This window comes from Sarcophilus harrisii, chromosome 4 (genome assembly GCF_902635505.1).
Source record: "Sarcophilus harrisii chromosome 4, mSarHar1.11, whole genome shotgun sequence".
Taxonomy (NCBI): Eukaryota; Metazoa; Chordata; class Mammalia; order Dasyuromorphia; family Dasyuridae; genus Sarcophilus; species Sarcophilus harrisii.
This window is the reverse complement of record NC_045429.1, coordinates 291,595,389-291,619,673: the sequence shown is the minus strand read 5'-3', so window position 1 is coordinate 291,619,673 and position 24,285 is coordinate 291,595,389. Positions and strand designations below refer to the sequence as shown.

Below are 24,285 nucleotides of genomic sequence, written 5' to 3'. Positions count from 1 at the left end.
TTATATTGTTTTAAAATTGAGTAAGTCCAAGGGCAAGGGAAAAAGTGCATACTACTTTGAAAACAATGGAGTTCTGGTTCAAATCCCATTTGATACTATCTGTCTGACTTTAGCTAAGTCTCATTACCTTCTTGTATTTCAGTTTTCTCATCTCTAAAACAAGAAGTTAGGATTTAATATAGCCTATGAAGTCTAATGAGACTTCTTGATCTATAATCCCATTATTCTGATACATTAAAATCTTTTTGGCCAGTCTGATGAAAGCTATATTGTTTCTTTTTGTATTGTATCTTTTTTTTCTTTTTGGTTATAGGTCTTCGTTGACCTGTCCACACTGCCAAAAACAGAGTAATACCTTTGATCCCTTCCTTTGTGTGTCACTACCCATTCCATCATGTCAGACCAGGTATGTAAACTTCAGATTCTAGCCAGTGAATCAATTTTAAACCTAACCCTTTATGGGAAGTCTTTTTCCATCCTTTTTCTTTTTGTCCCAGTTCAGATGTTGCCTCCTTTATAATTCCCTTTGTTGGAAGTGCTTTGCCCCTTAAAATATCCTTAGAATACATTGTTTCATTGGTCCATTCAGGAACATTGGCATTCTGCTCACTACTTGTCTATTGATTGTCACAACTTTTCAGTTGAAAGAAATCCTCATTTCTACTGAAATGTAGGCTTTTGATACTCTTTCAATTAACAATAAACAGTATTATGAAGATCTACAGCATCTTCTAGAAATAATTCCCTCAAAAAGATATCACATTCTTCATAGGGGACTGGAAGATTAAAGTAGGAAATCAAAACATTATTGGATTGACAGGCCTTGGATTGGCCTTGGAGTACAAAAAGTAGTAAGGCAGACACTAATAGAATTTTGTTACGATAATTTACTTGTCATAGCAGATAATCTTTTTCAGTACCCTAAAAGGTAACTGTACATGTGATCATTACATGTTAATGATCATTAACCTGGACAATATAGAAATGGTTAGTATAGAAGTCAGATTGATCATATACTTTGTAGACAAAGATGGAGAAGCTTTATACAGTTAGTTAAAACAAGATCTGGAGCTGAATGGCTTAGATCATAAGCATCTTATTGCAAAATTCATATTTAAAATAGGGGAAACTAACAGACCACATGGCTATGACCTAAATAACATCCCTTATGAAGGAGAAATGATGAGAGATTAAATCTGGTCAGATAGAGAACTTGAAAAATTATGGATGGAGATTCGCAATATTACAAGAGGGAGCAGCAATAATAATAACAAAAATTAAAAAAAAAAATAACACCAAGAAAGCAAAATGGCTATTTAATTAGATTTTACAAGTAGTTAAAGAAAGAAGTGAAAGGGAAAGATAAACTCAATGAATGCCAAACTCAAAGAATTCCAAAGAATATCAGAGAGAAATATGGTTCTTAACTGAGCTATGCAAAGAAATAGAAGAAAAAAAATAGAATGGGAAAAACAAGAAATATCTTAAAGAAATTAGAAATATCAAGGAAATGTTTCATGCAAAAATGGGAATGATAAAAGAGATTAAGAAGAGGTGGCAAAATTATAGAGAAGAACTATACAAAAATAATCTTCACTCATAACTATGAGGGTACGGTTACTAATCTTGAGCCAGACATCCTGGAGAATGAAGTCAAATGGACTATAGGAAGCATTACAAACAATAAAAATATAATGGAGGTGATGAAATTCTAGCTCAGCTATTTAAAATGCTGAAAAATAATGTTTTTGAAGTGCTGCATTCAGTATGCTAGCAAATTTGGAAAGTTTAACAGTGGCCATGGAATAGGAAGAGATCAGCTGTCCCCTAAATATGTGCCAAAGAATGTTCAAATTTCTAAACAATTGTATTCATTTCTCAGGCCAGCAAAGTTAGGCTTAAGATTCTGTAGGCTAGAGACTTCAGCAGTATGGAAGGTGAGAATTACCAAAAGAGCAGGCTTATTTTTGAAGAGGCAGACAAATTAGAGATCAAATTACCAACATTCACTGTATTATGGAGAAAGCAAGGGAGTTCCAGAAAAATATCTCCTGCTTCATTGACTATATTAAGCCTTTGACTGTATGAACTGCAACAAAATCTGGCAAGAACTCAAATAGATGAGAGTACCAACTCATCTTATTTGTGTTTTGAGCAATCTGTATGCAAGTCAGATAACAATAATTAGATCCAAATATGGACCAATTGATTGGAAAAGATTGAAGGCAAGTCTCCATCAAAGGTCATTTTTCTCTAAACCTGAATAAAATCCTGTCCCAAAGCTGTTTCTTCATATAGGTATTTTTAGAGGTATGTATTAAAACAAAGTTATTTTTCTACTTATATTAGGTATCAAAATGTTCACCATAATTTCAAAATAAATACAAACTTTTTTTCCTGTGAACAAAAACAATTTTCCATCATTAATAACTTTTTATGAAAAAAGACCTAAAGGATAGTGTAATTTACGAACTTTCCTTATACCACATTAGGGTACTGTATTTTTTAAAGTACATTAACAAATTGAAGATCATCTTGAGAAGGGTAAAAGGAGATAAAGGGCATGTATTATGGCTAAAATTAATAGAAATGGAGGAGAAAATACAAAAGAATATTATGTGGATGATGTAAGGGTTAAAAAGCCTCTAGGAGCAAGAAATGCAGTTCAAGGTATGTAGGAGGACCTGAGAGATGAGAGGAACCAAGGCGCAGGTGAGTTCTATGTGGAGGTGGGGCACAGCCCCAAGAGGCAGTGTCTGATCCCAGGTACTACATTTCCCTCCTTAGTACTTACAAAGCGTAGCTTACCTCCCTCTTCTCAGGCCAATCTTGTTATGCCAGATTCCTAGAGGACCTCCTTTTCCCCTGGATCTTCAGGGGGGTATAAATATGTGCTGTCTAAGAATAAAGTTCTTTTTCACTTCACCCCTACCTCCTGGTGGTCTGTCTCTGTAGGATCTGGGTTGGTGCCAGAAAATGGGTAAGTTTGGCTTAACCATGCTACCAACGAGTGGGCAGTTAGAGTAGCCCAAAGGAGGATGCTACAGATGGTAAATTAAATTTTTTTAAAGCATTTGTTAAGCAACTGAATTTCTGTTTTTGTACTTTTCAGTTTTTCTTATAATACAGTATTACATTTATAGAAAATGATTTATTCAGCTAATTGATGGATACCTACTTTGTTTCTAGTTCTTTGTCACAATTAAAAAGTTGTTATGAATGTTTTCATAATGCATTTTTGTATGTGTACAGTTGTAGTTGTCTTTGATCTTTTTAGAGGTACAAGTTCTAGATGAAAAGATTTGTATAGTAAAGATTTTGTATGGAGGCCATTAGACCAACCCTATCACTTTATTGCTGAGCAAACTGAGAAACAGGAATTCAGTTTGCTTAATTTGTAAATATCCCAGGTTTTTCTATGTGAGTCAGTTTTCCTATTGAACTATGCTGTTGATGGTGTGAAATTTAAACTACTGTGAAGCCATAAGTAAGATATTTATATGCATTTTAACATTAAGTTTTTATAAGTTTTTCTCCAAAGAAATGTTTTGAAATTCAGGTTTTTATCTAAAATTTGCCCAATTTTGCCTATTAAGAATGATATGTAACAAATTTTTCTAATAAAGGTCTCATTTCCAAAATGTGTAAGAAACAGATTAATATTTATAAGAACAAGAACTATTTCTCAATTGATATAAAAGGTTGAATGATATTAAAATGCAATTTGTCAAGGGAAGAAATCCAGATAATATATAGCTATGTGAAGAAAAATTCTCCAAATTTCTAAAAGTGCAGATTAAACCAAATCTGAGTTCATAAGATTGGCAAAGCCAACAAAAAGTGAAAAATGAAAATGACAGATTTTGGAAAGAATTCAGGAAAACATGCATATTGTCCTGTTGGTGGAAATATGAATTTGTCTGACTTTTCTGGAAAACAAATTAAGTTCCTACCCATCAAACCCAGACTATTTAACAGAGCATGCATTACCTATACACAGAGAGATTGACGAAAGAAGAGAATGTCCTATGTGTACAAAAATGTAGCAATTCTTTTTGTGGTAGCAAAAATATGGAAAATGAAAGTTTCTATAACTTAGGAAATGATTGAGTACATCAGGGCATAGAAATATAAAGAAAGCTATTGAGGTATAAGAAATGAAGAAAAAGAAGTTTTAGAGATTCAGGTCGTACCTGAAATGATATAGAGAGAAGTGAACAGAATTAGAACAATTTATACATAATATCAACATTACAAAAACAATTTTGAAAGTCCTAAGAATTCTGATTCTGAAATAATTATCTAGAATCCCAGAGTAGTACATTGTCCATCTTAAAACACACAGATGATGGACTAATATGCAGGATGAGAAATAAATTTTTGGTTATAGTCAATATTGATGGGAATTTAGTTTTACTTGACTATGATGTAATGATTCTTTCATGTCTTTAATTCTTTCTTGCATGCTTGTTTTCTCTTTCTTTTTTTCACTTCTATTTGCTTTTCTTTTCTCACTTTTTTCTTTCTTTTAGTGAAAGGGGCTGGGAGAGTTGTAAGGGAGGAAAAAAATACTTGGTAATTGAAAGAAATGAACATTTTAATTTTGTTATTTTAAAATTTATGTTCATGGTGTTCATACTAGGGGACCTACCATAAGGAGTCCTTGTAAAATTGAGAGTCACAGGTATGCTTAAAGTACCGAAGCAGACATTAACCTCTTAAATGCTGAACCAGATAATTCATGACACAAAAGTTCCATTCATTTTGGTCTTTCTAGAAATACATTCTTTTTATGTTTTTCAGATCCTTAAATGTCACATTGGTCTTCCAGTCCAAGAATCAGAGGTTCTTGCGGATTGGTTTGGCAGTGCCACTTTTCAGCACAGTAGCAACCTTGAGAAAGATGGTAGCAGAAGAAAGCAAAATCACAGCTAATGAGGTTTGGTGAAATTAAATTTAATAGATGCTAATCTCTTCATATAGTGGAAAGATAATTGGCTTAACAGTCCAGATTGATTAAGCTAAGTAATGGTAGCTATTTCACTCATAAATTGCTATTTCATTACATATTCATCACTAGATTTACGTGCAGTTTTTGTCTTTGGACTTAGTAATTTGACTAGAAGGGATCAACTTTCATGTTAAGAAATGTATGACATCAAATGCTTTTCTGACTGGCATTTTATTGGGTACCCCTTTTTACCATAGAAATCATATGTGGCTTTTGTGTTAATGAAAGTTTAACAAAAGAATGGGTATAGAGGCTTTCAGGTTTAACAACTAAAAAAAAAAACAAAACAAAAAACCTTTTTGAGAAACTACTTTGGATCATAAAAGAACCTGAGCTTGTAGTCATTAGAATTGGGCTGGAATGCTATTTCTGTCACTTACTGGCAATAAGACCATGACCAAATCATTTGGTTTTCTGAGCCTTGCCCTCCACAAATAAGATTACATTCTTTTTTGTTTGTTTGAGCTTTTAATTTACAAAACATGCATGGGTAATTTTTCAATATCGACTGTTGGTGTTTTTGTTCTTTAAAATAATAATAAGTTCTCTCACCCTGTCTTCTCATTCTACCTCCATAACAAATAGCTTCAAATTCCAATTTTTCCCCTGAAAATTTTTTTTAAATAGCTTTTATTTACAGGTTATTTATGGGTAACTTTGATTGAAATTGACAAACCTCTTGTTCCAATTTTTCCCTTACCCCTACCCCCCCCCCAGATGGCGGATGACCATAGATGTTAAATATTTAAAATATAAATTGATAAAATAAGTATAGGACAAAATGTTATTTTGCTGTACAAAAAGAATCAACTCTGAAATATTGTACAATTACTTGTGAAGGAACAAAATGGGTGGGCAAAAAATAGGGTTGGGAATTTATGTAATGATTTTAGTCATCTCCCAGAGTTCTTTCACTTGTGCTGGTTCAGTTCAATACCCATTGGAAATGATTTGTTTGATCTGTTGTAGGATAGCCAGGTCCATCAGAATGGTCATCATATATATTATTGTTGAAGTTATAATGATTCTTTGGCCCTCTGTTTACTCAGCATCGTTTGTATAATCTCGGCCTTCTGAAATCATCCTGTTGGTCATTTCTTAAAGAAAATATTCCATAATATCATATCCACGATTTATTCACCATTTTCCAACTGATGGCATCCCTCATTCCAGTTTCTAGCCACTAAAAGGGGCCAAACATTCGTGCATATACAGATCCCTTTCCCTTCTTTATGTTCTTTGGGATATGCAGTAGTAACACTGTGGACGGGTATGCCGTTTGATAACTTTTTGAGCATAGTTCCAAATTGCTTTCCAGAATGGTTGGATGTATTCACAGTTCCACCAACAATGTATTAGCCACACTGAAAACATTGACGAATTTCTCTAGAAGTCCCTTGCCAAGAGGAACCCTGTCTTTCCATGTTCATCATAGTTTGGGTATAATAAGCATTTGTGCCCACTGTGGCACAACGTCTTATGATCTCCTTTAAAAGGGCATCTTTGTCTAGTCCCCATATAATTCTTTTGCAAACCTCATTGGCATTTTCCTTAGCCAGATGTCTTATTATTTCTGTTGCTGCATTGTCTCTATTTGGTTCTTATTATAGTGTTTAAACATCCCACAAAAAATCTGGAAAAGGTTCATTGGGATTGTCTATTTTTTGGGCTTACTTCCATCTTTCTGTCCAGGGAGAGAACTCAAGCTTTTATTAAGCCTTAAAATTTTCCAAAACTAATATGGGAAACTAAGATTGATCCACATTAACACGACACCAAGATAAGGTCAAAATTATGACCAGGAAAAGAATGAAAAAATAAATTAGAGGAAACAGGATAGTTCTCAGACCTGTGGAAGGGGAAGGACTTTATGACCAAAGAAGAAGGAGATCATCACTGATCACAAAATAAAATTTTGATTATACCAAACTGAAAGTTTTTGTACAAAAAAACTAATGCAGACAAGATTAGAAGGGAAAATAAACTGGGAAAATATTTTTTACAGTCAAAGGTTCGATAAAGGCCTCATTTAAAATATATAGAGAATTAACTTAATTTATAAAAAATCAAACATTCCAATTAAAATGGTCGGATATGAAAGACAATTTTGATGAAGAAATTGAAATTATTTCAGTCATATGAAAAGATGCTCCAAGTCATTATTAATCAGAGAAATAAATTAAACAACTCTAAGATAACACATACCTGCGATTGGCTAGATGAAGGAAAAAAATATGATTGTTGGAGGGGATGCGGAAAAACGGGACATTGATGCATTGTTGGGGAGTTGGGAACAATCCAAATTCTGGAGACAATTTAGAACTATGCTCAAAAAGTTATCAAACTGGATACCCTTTGATCCAGCAGTGTTATTACTGGGTTTATATCCCAAAGAGATTATAAAGAAGGGAAAGGGACCATGTGCAGAATGTTTGTGGCAACCCTTTTGTAGTGGTAGAAACTGGAAACTGAATGGATGCCCTATTGGAGAATGGTGAATTTGTTATATGAATAAGGGATATTATGTTCTGTAAGAAATGACCAACAGGATGATTTCAGAAAGGCCGGGAGAGACTTAACAACGATGCTGAGGAAATGAGGGACCAGGAGATCATTATAAACTTCAACAATTATATGATGACCAGTTCTGATGGACCTCCATCCTCACAAGGAAAAACCAAATCATTTCCAATGGAGCAGTAATGAATGAACAGCTACGCCGAAAAGAACTCGGGAGATGACTAAAAACCATTACATTGAATTCCCAATCCCTATATTTATGCCCACCTGCATTTTATTTTTCACAAGCTAATTGTACAATTTTCAGATCATTCTTTTTACACAAAATTTTTGGATGTATTATTGTTTTCTAATTTATTTTAATATATTTAACATCTCTGTCATCCTGCCATTGGGGAGGAAGTGGGGTGGGTGAAAATTGAACAAGAGGGTTTCAATTGGTAAGTGAAAGTTACCATGATATAACCTGTAAATAAAAACTATTAAATAAAAAAAAAAATAAAAAGAAATTTGCTCAAATGTTATGGGATAATAAATCTGTTTGATTCTCTGATACTGACCTTCACCAGCTAATTGGTCAAAAGAACTTTACAATCTCTGTTTGCCTATTGTTTGGGTTAATCCTAATAATTTATGAAACTCCAAAAGCCAGACAAATTTTGTCCTGGTTCTAAGATGTCCCCGTTATGGATTTAATATCTTGGGGTTTAAACATAAAACAAATTATCTAGTAACACTTTCACATAAGATGATGTGCCCTAAAATACAACCTTTTCAAATCTTTTAATTTTTTCCAAATTAAAAGGAGGTATTTTTTCTTTTTGACTTGAAGGGTCAACTTTTTAATCACAGGGATATGATTTATAAAATCAGAAATATCTTCTCCTTCATTTTTGCCTTAATTAATGTTTTCTAATCTTTGTCATATTCTGCTTCAAAGTGACTGTTTCGTCTCCTCCCTTCCCTCCACCCAAAGGGGTTAATTGAGGGGAGGAATAAGATGAGGATTTGTGAAGTATCAAATAATTTAACTTCTCCATTCTTATTGAAATTTCCTGTTATTACCAGTTTAGTTGGCACCTCTCCCTGCTACACTTTCTTTTTCTTCATTCTAACACTTAAATAACTTCTTATAGCCAGTTGTATTAAATTGTATGTATTAATTATGTCTTTGGAAATTGAGTCAGATGCATTTCTATTATAAAAAAGATCCTCTCTAATTTCCACTGCATTGAGTTTGAATATTAGATATATAGTATTCACCCAGTTTTTCTCCTACTAATTTCCATTAGTCTAAATCCAATTCTTTTTCCATAGAGAACCAAGGACATATGTCCAAAGTTTCTAAAGTTCAGGATCTCCCAAAATTATAACAAACCTTTGGTTTCCATAACTTTGAAATCTTCCTAAACATTTTCCTTGAACAGAAACAGGCTGTTTTCTAAATATCTGTCCCATCTTAGCTGAAATCCTACTTTAACTCTTTTAACAAAATTTCTTTGTTGTACTTGTCCTAATTTCTGGATTGAGGAGACTTTTCCACTGGATTCAGGATCAGAGGCTTTTCCACTGAAATCAGGATCAGAGGCTTTTCCACTGAAATCCACTGAAGGGCCTGTCAGCCCCATGTTCAGGGCGCCAAAATGTTGGTGTTTTTGTTCTTTAAAATAATAATAATTCACTCACCCTGTCTTCTCATTCTATCTCCATATCTACAATGAGCTCTCAAAACTGACCATTGCAAAACTTTGTGTTCCAAATTATCCCCTCTTTCCCTCACCCTCTCCCCTAGCTGGCAGGTAGTTCAATCCATGTTAAATATGCTAAAATATGTTAAATTTAATATATGTATACATATTTATACAGTTATCTTGCTGCACAAGAAAAATCAGATCAAGAAGGAAGAAAAAACAAAACAAAATGTTAGCAAACAACAACAGAGAGAGGGAGAATGCTATGTTGTGATCCACACTCAGTTCCCACGGTTCTCTCTCTGGGTATATATGGCTCTCTTCATCACTGAACAAGTGGCACTGGTTTGAATCAGTGTTGAAGAGAGCCATGTCCAACAAGATTACATTCTAATGGAAAAAGACTACACATAAGAGAGGACTGAAAATGGGGAGAAAGGAAGGTATCTAATTGGAAGCGTAGCAGCAAACTCCAGAGAGTCTAAAGCACTGATGGGAAGGAAGGAGTTCTGGCCAGCCTGGTTCTGTCTCCAAAATGGAGACCCTAGGAGGACTTAGCACTGGAGAATGAGGCTTGTATGTGGGAAGAGGTGTTACAAGATGAGATGTCTGCTAAGTCTTGATTGCCAGGTCCAGAGAGGAAAGCCTTAATGTTTAGATCTGTCCAAAAATAGAATAACCTGTGGAGGAATTATGTTGCCTCTCTATAGAAGTCTGCAGATGGATTGAATGACCATTTGTTTGGCATCTTTCTCTTGGGTGGGAATTGGACAACGTGACTCCCAATCTCCTTCCAACTCAAAATCTGTGATTCAAAACATTCCAAGTGCAAAAGATTATGACCCATTATAGTATTTGACACTGTCAGCTATTAACTCCTTCTGAATACTTTCTCTTCCCTAGTATTTTCAGGGAAAGGAAGGAAAGAATTACTCAAAGTATGTTATATTGTGAATTTAAAAGTAGAAATGCTATCATTTTCTTTTCTATTTAAATTTTTAGTAAGTTTATTACATAATACATTATTACATCTGTTTCTAAGCCATTTGATACTTAGTTCTTTTGCTTTTGAGATTCAAAATGTGGAATGACTTCTTGTGAAAGAAATGAATGCTTCAGGTAACTGAAACCTATGCATATAATTTAGTGATGGAGCTACTTTGGATTTCCCTCTGAAAACACTCATTTAAAGAATGTTTTTATTAGTGGTTGGAAATATTAACATTATTATCTTTATATTAGCTATTGAATTTTTCAGGATTTAAGTTCCGTAGGATATAATGGGATCATAATTTTCTTTACCATTCTTCTCCTTTTCAGTTTGATTCTGAAATAGCTTTCATGCTGTATTCCAGAGGTAACTGGACATTTTTAGTAATGGAATTTGAGTTGCATTTTTGGCAAAGTATTTTCTTGTATTTGCACTGAAAATCTAGGATAAAAATAACCCACCAGATTATTCTGCTTTCAATTTTATCACCTCACATAATTATAGAAACACAGAGTTGGAAGGGATCTTAGAAGTCCAATCCAGACTTGAACAAGAATCCCTTCTATATCACACCCAACAAGTATTTCGATAACCTTTGCTTGGACCTCTGAAATAAAATGAGGGGATTGAACTTGTTGACCTTTAAGGTTTCTTCTAACTTTGAAACCATGATTTCCCTGGATAACTTAATGCCATTTTGGTATAGCTCTAATTAGGAATCTTTTCTTCAAATCAAGTCTTACTTTAGTAGTTGGCAATTTCCACCTATTATTCTGAACTCTGTCTTCTGAAGCCAAGCAAAAGAAATCAAATCCCTCATTCCCATGACAACTCCTCAGATACTTAAATCATGGTTAGTATCTTGTTTCTACTCTTATTCATGTTAAATATCTTCAAAAAACATGAACTCAAAGCTGTTTACCATCCTAAAAGGCTGTTTTACACCTGGATATTCTATGACTTATCAGTGTTCTTCCTAAAATATGGTGTCTAGTCAGTGAACTAGCATGTGTAAAGGACTTACTATGTGCCGGGAAATATGCTAAGTGCTGGAAATTCAAATATAAGCAGAAAAGAAGATAGTCCTTGTCCTCAAAAAGCCAACCCTCTAATGAGGAAAAACAACACACTGAAGGAAAAGGAAAAGTGAGGGGTAGAAAAAGTCCAGCGTATAGCCTGAAAAGGAATGAGACATGTGAACCCTACTTCAATGGACGTTCTGAGAGTGGAATGTACTTTCACTGTGTGAATTCCAGGACTAGAAGCAACTTCCAGGATGAATAGACTTCTGGAGCTGGGATTAGAAAGGGCATTTAGTCAATAGACATTTGTTAAATGTGTTAGTGCTTTGTTTTAAGTGCTGGAGATACAAAGAAAGACAAAAATATTGTCTATCCAAAACAAAATTTTTTTCAAATGCGGTCCGTTTTCCAAACTCCTTATTTAATTACCTTCTTTTGACCTAGGAGTATATTCTAATTTTATAATATTGTATTAATGTATTTGTTTTTACTTATATTGATCTTTGTGTAAGTATTCTCCATTATATTTCCTACTTTGGTTTGGAGATTCCCAGACTTCCTTACTTAAGTGTATTATCTTAATATGCAGTACCATCTTTACCTTTTTTCTTATATTGCTTCTGCTTCTTTTGAATAAAGTATATTCTTCAAATCAATTAACATGTATTTTTAAGTATCTATTAAATATGTTAAATCCTGGAAATATAAATGCAAAAGTATGACAGTTTTTGTCCTCACGGGACTCAGAATATATTTGTGCAATAAAATCTATTCACAAATGATCAAATGCAGGAGACAAAATACAAATTGATTTCAATGAAGGAAGAATAACTGGGGAAAAAATAAGAGAAGTTTCTTGAAAAAGTTGGCATTGATTTGAACCTTGAAAGTAGATAAAGATTCCAAGATGCAAAGAAAAGAAGGGAGAGTGTTCCAGGTATGGGTATATAGCCTTTGCAAAGACATGGAAACTGGAGGTGGAATGTTGTGTGTAGGAAAGAGCAAGTTAGATGAATCTGATTGTAGCACAGAGATGAAAAGAAGTAATATGATTAACCTGGACTGATGGCCTATGGCTGTGACGCTCTTTCAGTGTTGAATAGAGTACTTCTTGTTTTATCTTAGAGGAAGTAGAAAGCTAGTAAATTTTCTTTAGCAGAGAATGACCTAGGAACATCCATTTGATGGTTGTGGGGATAGTGGTTTGGAAAGAAAAGAACCTAGGTATAGGGAGATATATGGGTAGGCTTCTTCTGCAGGGATTTCTCTGAGAAGTAAAAAAGGTCTAATGTGGGTAATTGTAGTATGAGAAAGAAATAATTGTGAGATGTGGTGAAAAGGTTAGTGTGAAGGTTTTCTGGAGGCAGCCTTAGTTTCAGTTGCAATCAATAATTATTCCAAAATGCAGCCAGCTGGTAAAAATGCAAATGTTTATTTCCCCTTCCAAAATAGCCCGGTTAGTTGAGGCCTAAACTCTCTGCTTGGTTCCAAGTGATCCTGCAGCTTTGTCCTTGGCTCCTGCCTCTGCTTTCTTTAGCCTTCAGCTCAACTCCGACTCGTGGCTTCTCAATCTCCACCTGAGACGAGTAGGCTTTTGTATCTCCCAATCTGGTTGTGCCTCCGAGAGTGGGCTTCTGCTGAACTGACTGACACTCCCTTCTTCAATCTAATTCAGCTGAACTCTTCTCTCAGTGTTTTCAGCTCAACTCCCTGAGAGAGCCTCTGTCTGTTTCTTATATAGGATCTCTTCTGAGGGAGAGGGATTATGGGTTATCTCCCAGAGTGCTCTCTGGCCCTAAGGGAGGTGTGAATTCAGATCTCATACTAAGCCCTGAACTCTCCCAAATGTTTGAACTCCATTGAGTACTTAGATACTTATGAGCTCTCTAAAGGTATGAACACAACCATTGTTTCCATTAGTATTAGCAACTTTTCACCTTGTAAGGATTCACTCTAAGGTGTGAATCAATAAACACTGTATCAATTCTTTTGAGTTAACACCAGGATTCTGACATCACCCTTGAGTTTTCACCTTGTTTTAAGTTGAGTTGACACTAGGATTCCAACAGGTTAGCTTGATAGACTTAGCAGTTTATTGGAGGGGAGGAGAGGAATAAAGAAGAATCAGATGTCTCTAAAGGTATGAACCTGAGAAGCTAGAAAAATGATGATGCCTTTGACAAATATAGGGAATAAAGGAAGAGAGAGGTAGATTTATAGGGAACGATGATGAATTTTGCTTAAGACCTATTGAGTATGAGACATCTAAGGGATGGAGGTTTCCAGCAAATAATTGAAGAATGGGATTGGGGTGCCATAGGGAAATAAGGGCTTTATGTATAGATTTGGGATCATCCCAAATAAGATTTATACTAGGAATGGAGGGCTGGTTTAGTATCAGGAAAAGCATCAGCATAATTGACTTGTATCAGTAATCAAACTAACAGAAATCATATGATTATCTCAATAGATGCAGAAAAAGCATTTGACAAAGTACAACACCCATTCCTATTAATAAGCATTAGAGAGCTTAGGAATAAGCAGGGTTTTCTTTTTATGATAAGTAGCATCTATCTAAAACTATCATCAAGCATTATATGTAATGGGGATAAGTTTAGAAACATTCCCAGTAAAATTGGGGTGAAACAAGATTGCCCATTATTACCACAATTATTCAATATTATATTAGAAATTTTAGTTCTAGCAATAAGAGAAGGAAAAGAAATTGAAGAAATTAGAGGTAATGATGAAACAAATATCACTCTTTTAGATGATTTGATGATATGTTTAGAGAATCCTATATATTCAACTAAAAAACTACTAGAAACAACTGACAACTTTAGCAGAGTTGCAGGATATAAAGTAAACCCACATAAATCATCAGCATTTCTGTGTTACCAACAAAATCCAGCAGCAACATATAGAAAGAGAAATCCCTTTTAAAATAACTGCAGATAATATTAAGTATTTGGGAATCTGCCTGCCAAGACAAAGACAGGAATTATATGATCACAATCACAAAACACTTTTCACACAAAGAAAGTTAGATCTAAACAATTGGAAGAATATGAAGTGCTCATGGGGTAGGCTAAACTAATATAAAAAAAAGACAATTCTATCTAAATTAATCTACTTATTCAGTGCCATATCAATCAGACTGCCAAGAAATTACATTATAGAACTAGAAAAATAATAAAATTCATCTGGAAGAACAAAAAGTCAAGAATTTCAAAGGAATTAATGAAAAAATTACAAAGGAAAGTATACCAAACCTAAAACTATATTATAAAATGTCTATCATCAAAATCATTTGACATTGCCTAAGAAATAAAGTAGTGGATCAGTGGAATAGGTTAGGTTCAAAAGATTTAGTAACTGTCAATGACTATAGTAATCTAGTGTTTGAGAAACTCAAAAGACTCCAGTTTCTGGGATAAGTATTCATTATTTGACAAAAATTGCTGGGAAAATTGGAAAATAGTATGGCAGAAACTAAGCACTGAGCAACATTTAATATCCTATGCTAAGATAAAGTCTAAATGAGTTTAAAGACAAATTAAAGACATTAAAGACAAATGAGTTTGTGATTTAGACATAAAGAGTATATTATAAGCAAATTAGGAGAACAAAGGACAATCTATCTCAGATTTGTGGAGAAGGGAGGAATTTATGGCCAAAGTAGAACTAGAGAATATTATGAAATACAAAATGGATAATTTTGATGACATTAAATTAAAAAGGTTTTTTACAAGCAAAACCAATACAGCCAGCTTAGAAGGGAAGCAGAAAGGTGGGAAATTTTTTTACATCCAGTGTTTTTGATAAAGGCTTCATTTCTAAAATATATAGTGAATTTACTCAGATTTGTAAGAATACTAGCAATTTCCCAATTGATAAATAATCAGAGGATAACAATTTTCAGATCAAGAAATTAGTCATTTTTAATCGTATGAAAAAAATGCTCTAAGTAACTATTGATTATAGAAATGCAAATTAAGACAACAACTCTGAGGTATCCCTTCACACTTCTTAGACTGGCTAAGATGATAGGAAAAGATAATGATAAGTGTTGGAGGAGATGTGGGAAAACTGGGACACTAATGCATTGATAATAGCATTATGAAATGGTCCAACTATTTTGGAGAGCAATTTGGAACTATATCCAAAGGGCTATCAAACTGTGCATGTTCTTTGATCCAGCTGTGTCTCTACTGGGTCTGTATTGCAGACAGGTCATAAAAGAGGAGAAAGGAGCCACATGTTCAAAAATGTTTATAAGTAGCCTTTTTTGTAGTTACAAGGAACTAGAAATTGAATGGATTCCCATCAGTTGACTAAATAAATTATGGTATCTGAATATAATGGAAAACTGTTGTTCTGTAAGAAATGATGGGCAAGCTGATTTCAGAAAAACCTGGAAGGACTTACATGAACTGATGCTGAGTAAAGTGAATAAAAACCAAAAGAACATTGTACATGTAACAACAAGATTGTGTGATGATCAACTGTGATGAACTTGGCTCTTTCAACAATGAGGCAATTCAAGGCAATTCTAACAGACTTGTGATGAAAAGTGCCATCCACATCCTCAGAGGAAACTATGGAGATTGAATGTGGATAAAAGTATATTATTTTCACATTTTGTCATTGTTTTTCTTCTTTTTCTTCTTTTTTTTTTTTTTGCTTGTTTTGCTTTTATTTCTCATGTGTTGATCTGGTTTTTCTTGTGCAGCATGATGAATATGGAAATATGTTTAGAAGAACTAGGGAGAAATATTTGGAATATAAAGTTTTACAAAGGTGAATGTTGAAAACTGCATTTATTGCAAATTAAGACAACTCTAAGATACCACTACACACCTGTCAGATTGGTTAAGATGACAGGAAAAAATAATGATGGTTGTTGGAGGGGATGCGGGAAAACTGGGACATTGATGCATTGTTGGTGGAATTGTGAACGAATCCAACCATTCTGGAGAGTAGTTTGGAATTATGCTCAAGAAGTTATCAAACTGCATACCCTTTGATCCAGCAGTGTTACTACTGGGCTTATATCCCAAAGAGATCATAAAGAAGGGAAAGGGACCTGTATGTGCACGAATGTTTGTGGCAGCTCTCTTTGTAGTGGCTAGAAACTGGAAACTGAGTGGATGCCCATCAGTTGGAGAATGGCTGAATAAATTGTGGTATATGAATATTATGGAATATTATTGTTCTGTGAGAAATAACCAACAGGATGATTTCAGAAAGGCCTGGAGAGACTTATACAAACTGATGCTGAGTGAAACGAGCAGGACCAGGAGATCATTATATACTTCAACAACAATACTATATGATGACCAGTTCTGATGGACCTGGCCATCCTCAGCAACGAGATCAACCAAATCATTTCTAATGGAGCAGTAATGAACTGAACTAGCCTACGCCCAGAGAAAGAACTCTGGGAGATGACTAAAAACCATTACATTGAATTCCCAATCCCTATATTCATGCCCACCTGCATTTTTGATTTCCTTCACAAGCTAATTGTACAATATTTCAGAGTCTGATTCTTTTTGTACAGCAAAATAACAATTTGATCATGTATACTTATTGTGTATCTAATTTATATGTTAATATATTTAACATCTACTGGTCATCCTGCCATCTGGGGGTGGGGGGTAAGAGGTGAAAAATTGGAACAAGAGGTTTGGCAATTGTTAATGCTGTAAAGTTACCCATACATATAACCTGTAAATAAAAAGCTATTAAATTAAAAAAAAAAAGATGTTTAACTTAAAAAAAAAAAGAAAGCTGCATTTATTTGAAAAAATAAAATACTATAATTTTAAATAAAGTACTAATAATCTCAAAAAAAAGATTTAGGAGTCATTTTCATAGTTCTGATAGTTGAATCCATAGAATCTTGTTAGATCAATAAGTCAAATTAACAGTTATTTATTAACCTCCAGGCACTGTGCTAGACTTTATATAAGTACAGTGAGTAAAATATCTCTATTTGTAAATAGCTTGTTTTCTGATGGGAGAAAATATATAGAGAGAGCAGGAACAGATATCTGTTCCTGAAAAGAAGGAATTATCTGTAATCTGAAAAGAAGTATAAGAAAAATAAGTTATTTAGGTTACAATAGAACCACAACAGGGCAATGTCATGAAAATTGAAGAAAGAGAATATCTAGAAAGGTAGTGGGTGGATAATTGTGTGTAAAGGAGGAGAGTTTGAGAAGGACAAAAATTGCCAAAAGGACATTGGCTTTTACAATAAAAGAAGTCTTAATTCAGGGGTGGGGAAGGAAATCAGATTACAAGGGATAGAGTGAGTGGGAAGTGAGAAAGTAGAGACAACCTGTCAACAATTTTTTCTTAGAATTTAGCCTGAAAGGGAAGAGAGAGATGTAATTAGTTGATGGTGTAGAATTAAGTAAAGGATTCTTGTTTTATTTTGTTTTGATTTTATTTTAAAGGATGAAAGTTACTTGAACATGTTATAAGGCAGCCCGAAAAGAGCCACTAGACCAAAAATTGGAAATTAGGGGACGTAGTATGATAATTGCAGAGCAAAACTGCAATTATCTTTGATATCTGGTTATGGGTCTTATTCTACCAAGCTTCATTTACCTACAAAGTCGGATTTGTCTTTGTACGTTCTTGCATCTTACTGGGCTCCAGTTTATGCCTTTTCATTTTTAAATAAATTTTTTAAATTAACAGAAATTGATTCTCTTACCTCCTACTCATTCCTCAGTTAAAAAGAAAAAGAAAACCCTTGCAACAAATACATGTAGTACAGCAAAATATGTGTGTGTGTGTGTATTTGTGTATGTATGTTATTCTGCACTTAGCATCTAGTACTTCTCTATCACTAGGTTGGTAGCATGTTTCATTATTGCTCCCCTGGTGTTGGAATCCTTACAAATGTTAACTCATTAGAGTTGATAGAGATAATAATTATCTAATTTAGCATGGTTCAGTATGATTGCTCTGATCCTACGAGGAGATGTTATGGGCCAGAACTTGAAACAAGGTACTAAGTGGAACTGATAGAAACAATGCTTGTGTTCACACGTTTAGAGAGCTCATATAAGCAAGAAGTTCTTAGGGCCAGAGAGCACTCTGGCACAGACACAGAGGCAATCTGGGACAGACAGGAGGACTCTGGGAAGAAGCCCACAAGCCAGTGGGCTTCAAGAGTGCTTGGAGGTGGAGTCAGATTCATTCACTTCATCTCACACCACCATGGTGGCTGGCCTCCTGCACTTCCCCCACTGAGACCAAGGCTGGTCTGAAAGGCTCTCCAGAAAGCTGCCCACCCCCAGGCAAGGAAACGAGATTCATTCCAACTTTTACCTTGGTGCTGGCTGGAGGCTGAAGGACAAACCTTTGGTTTTGGAGACATTCACAGGGAGCTCTTGGAACCAAGCAGAGAGATAGGCCACCAAGAAAACTAACCGGGCTATTTTGGAGGAAGCAATAAAAGATCTGAACTTTTAAAACCTGGCTGCATTTGGAGTGATTATTATTCTGAACGGAAACTAAGGCTGCCTCCAGAAAACCTCCCTGAGAAACCTGCTCCCAGAGAACCATTATATTAAAGAAGAAGAACACCACCCCCTGGAATCACTGGTTGGTCATTCCATTGAACAGAATTCGTCAGGTTTTCAATATTGTTTTTACAATGTTGTTATTGTAAAAAGTGTTCTTATTTCACTTTATATTAAATAATACCAGACTGTGCAGGTTTCACCAAAACTCATTCCTTTCATAATTTCGTGATATGTGTATATGCATATGTATATACTATTTCATTATGTTGATGTGCCATAATTTGTCCAGTTCTCAAGTTGATGGAGAACTCCTTAGTTTCCAGTTCTTTGCTATTGAGTTGCTTTAAATATGTTTGTATATATAAGTCTTGTCATTTCCCTTTAGTTTCTTTGGAATATGGACCAATAATAGTGTTTCTGAGTCAAAAATTATGCAAAATCTAGTAACTTTTTTGACGTAAGGATTGGATTAATTTACAGCTCCACCAACAGTGCATTTCCTTTTTTGTCAGTTTTGCCAATCTGATAGGTGTAAGCTCAGAGTGGTTTTAATTTGCATTTTTCCAATTATTACCATTTTGCATTACTTTTTCATAGTTTAGATTTCTTCCTTAGAAAACTTCCTGTGTCAAACTGTTTATGAATTGAGAAATGCTTTTGTTCTTATAGATTTGGATCATTTGCATACACACACACACACACACACACACACATTCCTTATAAGAGAGTTGCTGCAGAGAAAATTTTTTCCAGTTATCCATTTCCATTATAATTTAAATTCATTGTTTATGTTTGCAAGACAAATTTAAATTATATGTAATCAAAATCTATTTTATCTTCTCTCATTCTTTGTCTCTTATTTGGTCATGATCTTTTTCCTTTCTTATCCCTTTGAAGTAGTCCTGTCTTAGAATTCACAGTTATCCAAAATTTTGTTATCTTTGTTATTTCTGAAATTTTCCTCTCAATCTCCTGACATTTTATTTGTCCATCTTCTGCATTTTTTTTTTCTGGTGTGTGGTTTCATTTTCATTTTATCCTGTGACCACCTTCTTCTATTCATGTTAATTTTCTGTAGTTTCTTTCCAGTGTTTACTTAAAAAGATTGGAACCTTTTTCAGTTTTATTTGGATATTTTTAATTTACCTGAATGCAGAAGCATTCTATTAAGACAATTGCCATTGTTTTTCTCTTGTTACAAATCTTTGTTGTTGTTGTTTTTTATAAGTTCCACAGATGAGATAGAAATGAGAAGGTATTATACTTTATACATTTTATATTATAGTATATATAATATACTATAACATAGTATATTATATATACCATATATATGCATTTTTTCTGAGATCAGAACAGTGTCTATCCTTGATACATCATGCAGCATTTCAGCTCTTTCTTAGCAAAATCCACTAGCATTTGTACATCAACTAAAACTCTATGCTGTAAGACTCATGAGGGCATGGATTGTTTCATCTTGCATATTATTTTCCATACAGTAAGCACTTAATAAATGTTTGACTAGACCACTGATATTATCTAGTCCTGTTTTCATTCTCCTTGGTGTATAATGAAACATCTGTCACTGTCATTTAATACATAAATATCAAATATGCAGCTGTATAGTCCATAGCACTCTCAAGTACAGGCTAAACTAGATTAAAATGGAATTGAAATGTTTTTAAAAATAATAAATAAAAATACGATGAAACAGATAATTTTACATTTAAAAACTAAAGTTATATGTGACCACAGTCACATATAGGACTCAGACTTCTATTTGACTTTGATGCTGCTGGTTTAAATTTATTTATGATTGATCTTTTTTTCTTAAGTTCAAAGCCAAGCAGTATAAATCAGTATATTAAAAACAAACACACAAATTTCTAAACAGTAAGAAATGAGGGAATACTGAATTATATCCCTATTGGAAATACTTTTGTTAAAGATTGAGATTTTTTGTTCCACTTTGTAAAATTTGATGCTTCAAATTCCTGTGAACATTTAGTCCACTCACAAACAATTCGTTCTGTTTGGCAAGATGTATTTGTTGCTGCTGGATGTATTGTTGCTACATATTCTTTTTCAATACAACAGTGAATCCATGATCTCATTACTTTGAGTTCTCCCTTCATCCCTGAAAATTGCAACCTTTTCACATCTGAAATGCTTTGTGACCATGTTTATCCATACAGCACTTTAATCAATTGTCTGTGTAATCTGCTGGGAGGCTTCCTTTATGTTTCATGGGAACTAGGGAATCACTTTATCATTCTCTGCTTATAACTAGATCAATGCTTTCCTGATTGATCATATGTAGTGATGATAGACATTTATGCACATGACTTAACAAAAGTCTTCCTGTAACAACTGTAATTAGATGACGCACCAAAAGTGATAAAGTGGATAATGTTCAGACTAGAGAAATAGATTAGAATCTTACTATCTGAGAGTCAGAAGTTACACACTTTAGTCCCTTATTTTCCAAAATATTATCTCTCTGAGGTTCACAAGAATTACCCAAAGAGACAAGCTTACTAAGTGATAGAACAGAACTCGTATTATTTGACCTCCTAAATGTAGTTGTTGGTGTTTCTTTTCCAAAATACAGCTAAGTGATAAAAGTGTTCAGATCTTTTATTGTGTCCTTCAATATAGCCCAGTTAGCTCAGGCCTATCTCTCTGCTCGATTCCAAGAGTTCCGCCTGAATGTCTCCAAATCTAAAGGTTTGTCCTTCTCACTCCAGCCAGCACCAAGGTAGAAGATACGATGAATCTCTCTTGCCTTGAAGATAGGGCTTGTAGGCTTTCTTCCAGAGTGCTCCTCTCCAAGTCCTGGGAATGCTCCCAAGTAACTCTCCCCAGTAAACTCTTTTGAGTGGCTTACTGGAGCTGTATTTATGCTACTTCTCTGAGAGTGGGATTGTGGGATATCTCCCAGCATGCTCTCTGGCCCTAAGGGAGGTGTGAATTCAGGTACCTCTTTCTAAACCCTGAATTCTCCCAAACATGTGAACTCCATTGAGTACTTAGATACTTATGAGCTCTGTAAAGGTGTGAACACAAGTATTGTTTCCATCAGTTATACTTAGTACCTTGCTTCAAGTTCTGGCCCAAAATATCTCCTTCTAAGATCAAATCAATCATATTGAACCATGCCAAATTAGATAATTATTGTCTCTATCAATTCCAATGTCTTAACACTTTGTAAAGATTCCAACATGTAGTGTAGCTTTTTTAGTAAAAATACTCTTCATTCCAGCATGAAACCAAGATTAAGATCCAAATCTTCTCTGCCCTAAATTGTTTTATTTTAATATTCCCTTTCTGAATCAGAGAGATTGTATCAGATGAGTCATACCCAGGTTAGAATGAACCTGGAATAGTTGAAATAGTTTAAAAAAAAATTTTTTTTTTTTACTGTGTCTTTTCTAGGTATTTATGCTATTTGCTTTAATCTAAAAGGAATGAATTTTAGATTGATATTTTATATAGTACTGTTTTAAAATAACTATTACATTTTTGGGTCTTTTCCCCTACATATTTCTGTGATAATCATCTCAGATCTGGAGGCAGCCTTTCCATGAAACAGGAAAGGTAAAAATCTTTACATAGCTGCTCAGTGAGAGACTCAAAGAGAATGAGGACTTCTATTATACCCCCTGATTTTGAAAGAAGAGAATTACTGTACTTAGATCTTATGTTTTCATTTCTTACTTTATTTGCTATTGGCTACAGCTTTAAAAATGAAAAGAAACAACTTTCTCCATTCCAGGTGGTTTTGGTGGAGTTGTCCCCCAATGGCTTCCAGCGTTCTTTCTTTGATGAAGAAGACTTGAATACCATTTCAGAAGAAGATAATGTGTATGCTTTCCAAGCATCCTGGTCACCCATCTGGGGAGTCCCTGCCACATTTTCAGGTATTATGTAGTATCCCATTTAGATTTTTGAGTTGAATGTTGAAGTAGTATGTTTCATAGGACATAAATGTTTTGATGTTTGTACTTTGGACTGTCATATTATCCTGATCTTTTTTTATGGAGATGTTTAATAAATTATTTCTAACATTCTAAGATTCAAATAGATTTTCAATGAATGTTAAGTAGAAGGTTGTCAAATTGCTTATTGGTTGATTTTTATTTTACAAAATATAAATATGTGCTCTTAATGTTCTTAGGCTGATAGAAAAAAAATTATTGGTTTTTCTCTCTTCATCCACATGTGTTTCTTGCTCTATATCAGTTCTTTGGATGTTGTTTGTTTGTTTGTTGATAGTGGTGGTCCTTTATTTTCCAAAAGGACCAATGACCATCAGTCATTAATTTGCAAACATTGTCTTAACTTGCAAATATAATGAACTTGAGTGAGGAAAAGTCCTGCAAAGTTTTCAGCCTCACTCTGTCCTGCAGAATCCAGTTTCTTTAGTTCTCTCATTTTCATCATACTTCAGCCCCAGTACCAAGCTTCTTCACCTCAAATCCTATTGCAGGATTCCTGTCTTGCTTCACTTAATTCTTTCTTTTCTTTTCTTTTTTTTTTTTTTAAACTGAGGCAATTGGAGTTAAGTAATTTGCCCAGGGTCACACAGTTAGGCAGTGTTAAGTGTCTGAGGCCAAATTTGGAATCAAATTCCTTCTGTCTAAAGGGCTGATGCTCTATCTGCTGTGCCACCTACTTGCCCCTTGCTTATCTTTTCAATGGTTGGGGAGGAGCAAGAGAAGGGGAAAGTTGGAACTCAAAATTTAAAAATATGTTAAAATAATTAATAATTAGGAAATTAATTATAAACAAGAATTAAATTAAATTATTAATTAATTAGGAAAAACAAGAAACTCACTCCCCTTTGACATAAACTTTCCTTTCTCACATTATCTTGTTTTCAGAAATCTATCTTTGTTCAGAAGACACTGCTTTCCCTGACCACCCTCTCTCCCATAGAAATTGCAGTTCTCTCATGACTTCTCTCATGACCTTCATTCATTCTCTCATGAAATAGGTATAGTCCTTGATTCTCTTCACCATTACTTTCCTTTGTTGTCATAACTTATCATCTTCTCCTTTGAAAGTCACTCCATTTATATCCCCTACTATAAATCCTTATTGTAATAATTTAAAGATCTCTAAGTCCCTCTTCTTCCATATTCAAGAAAAATTCAGTTCCTGTCAGTGATCTGTCTTCACCTCAATCACTCATAGGAATGAAAATGCCTTAGATCACAATATCATTCATAATTGTGCTGCTTACATGATCCTAAAGTTATACTTTTATCATAATTTTCCATCCTCCCATCTTTTTTCTCATATTTTCTAAACTTATTTTCTGTATTTGTCATGACATTTAATCCCTATACACTTCCCTCCTTTTTTCTGCTTTGACATAATTTTCTTTCTTGTCACTCCATATATTATATTACAATTTGGTTGGACATCTCTCAATGATACTGGGAAATTGATTTATGGGAGAAGAGCTAAGATTGCAAAATGGCAGAAGCAGAAACACAGACTATCC

At 34.2% G+C, this 24,285-nt stretch overlaps 1 protein-coding gene across 2 annotated transcripts in view; it reads left to right on the top strand.

Annotated features, from left to right (window-relative positions):
* USP43 (ubiquitin specific peptidase 43) overlaps window positions 1-24,285 on the top strand; it is a 129,709-nt gene that overhangs the window by 44,955 nt on the left and 60,469 nt on the right. For both annotated transcript variants that reach the window (XM_003770427.3, XM_031965504.1), the window contains exons 4-6: window positions 314-406; window positions 4,804-4,939; window positions 22,552-22,696. In XM_003770427.3, the coding sequence (XP_003770475.1) occupies window positions 314-406; window positions 4,804-4,939; window positions 22,552-22,696 (374 nt within the window). The remainder of the gene's footprint in view (window positions 1-313; window positions 407-4,803; window positions 4,940-22,551; window positions 22,697-24,285) is intronic.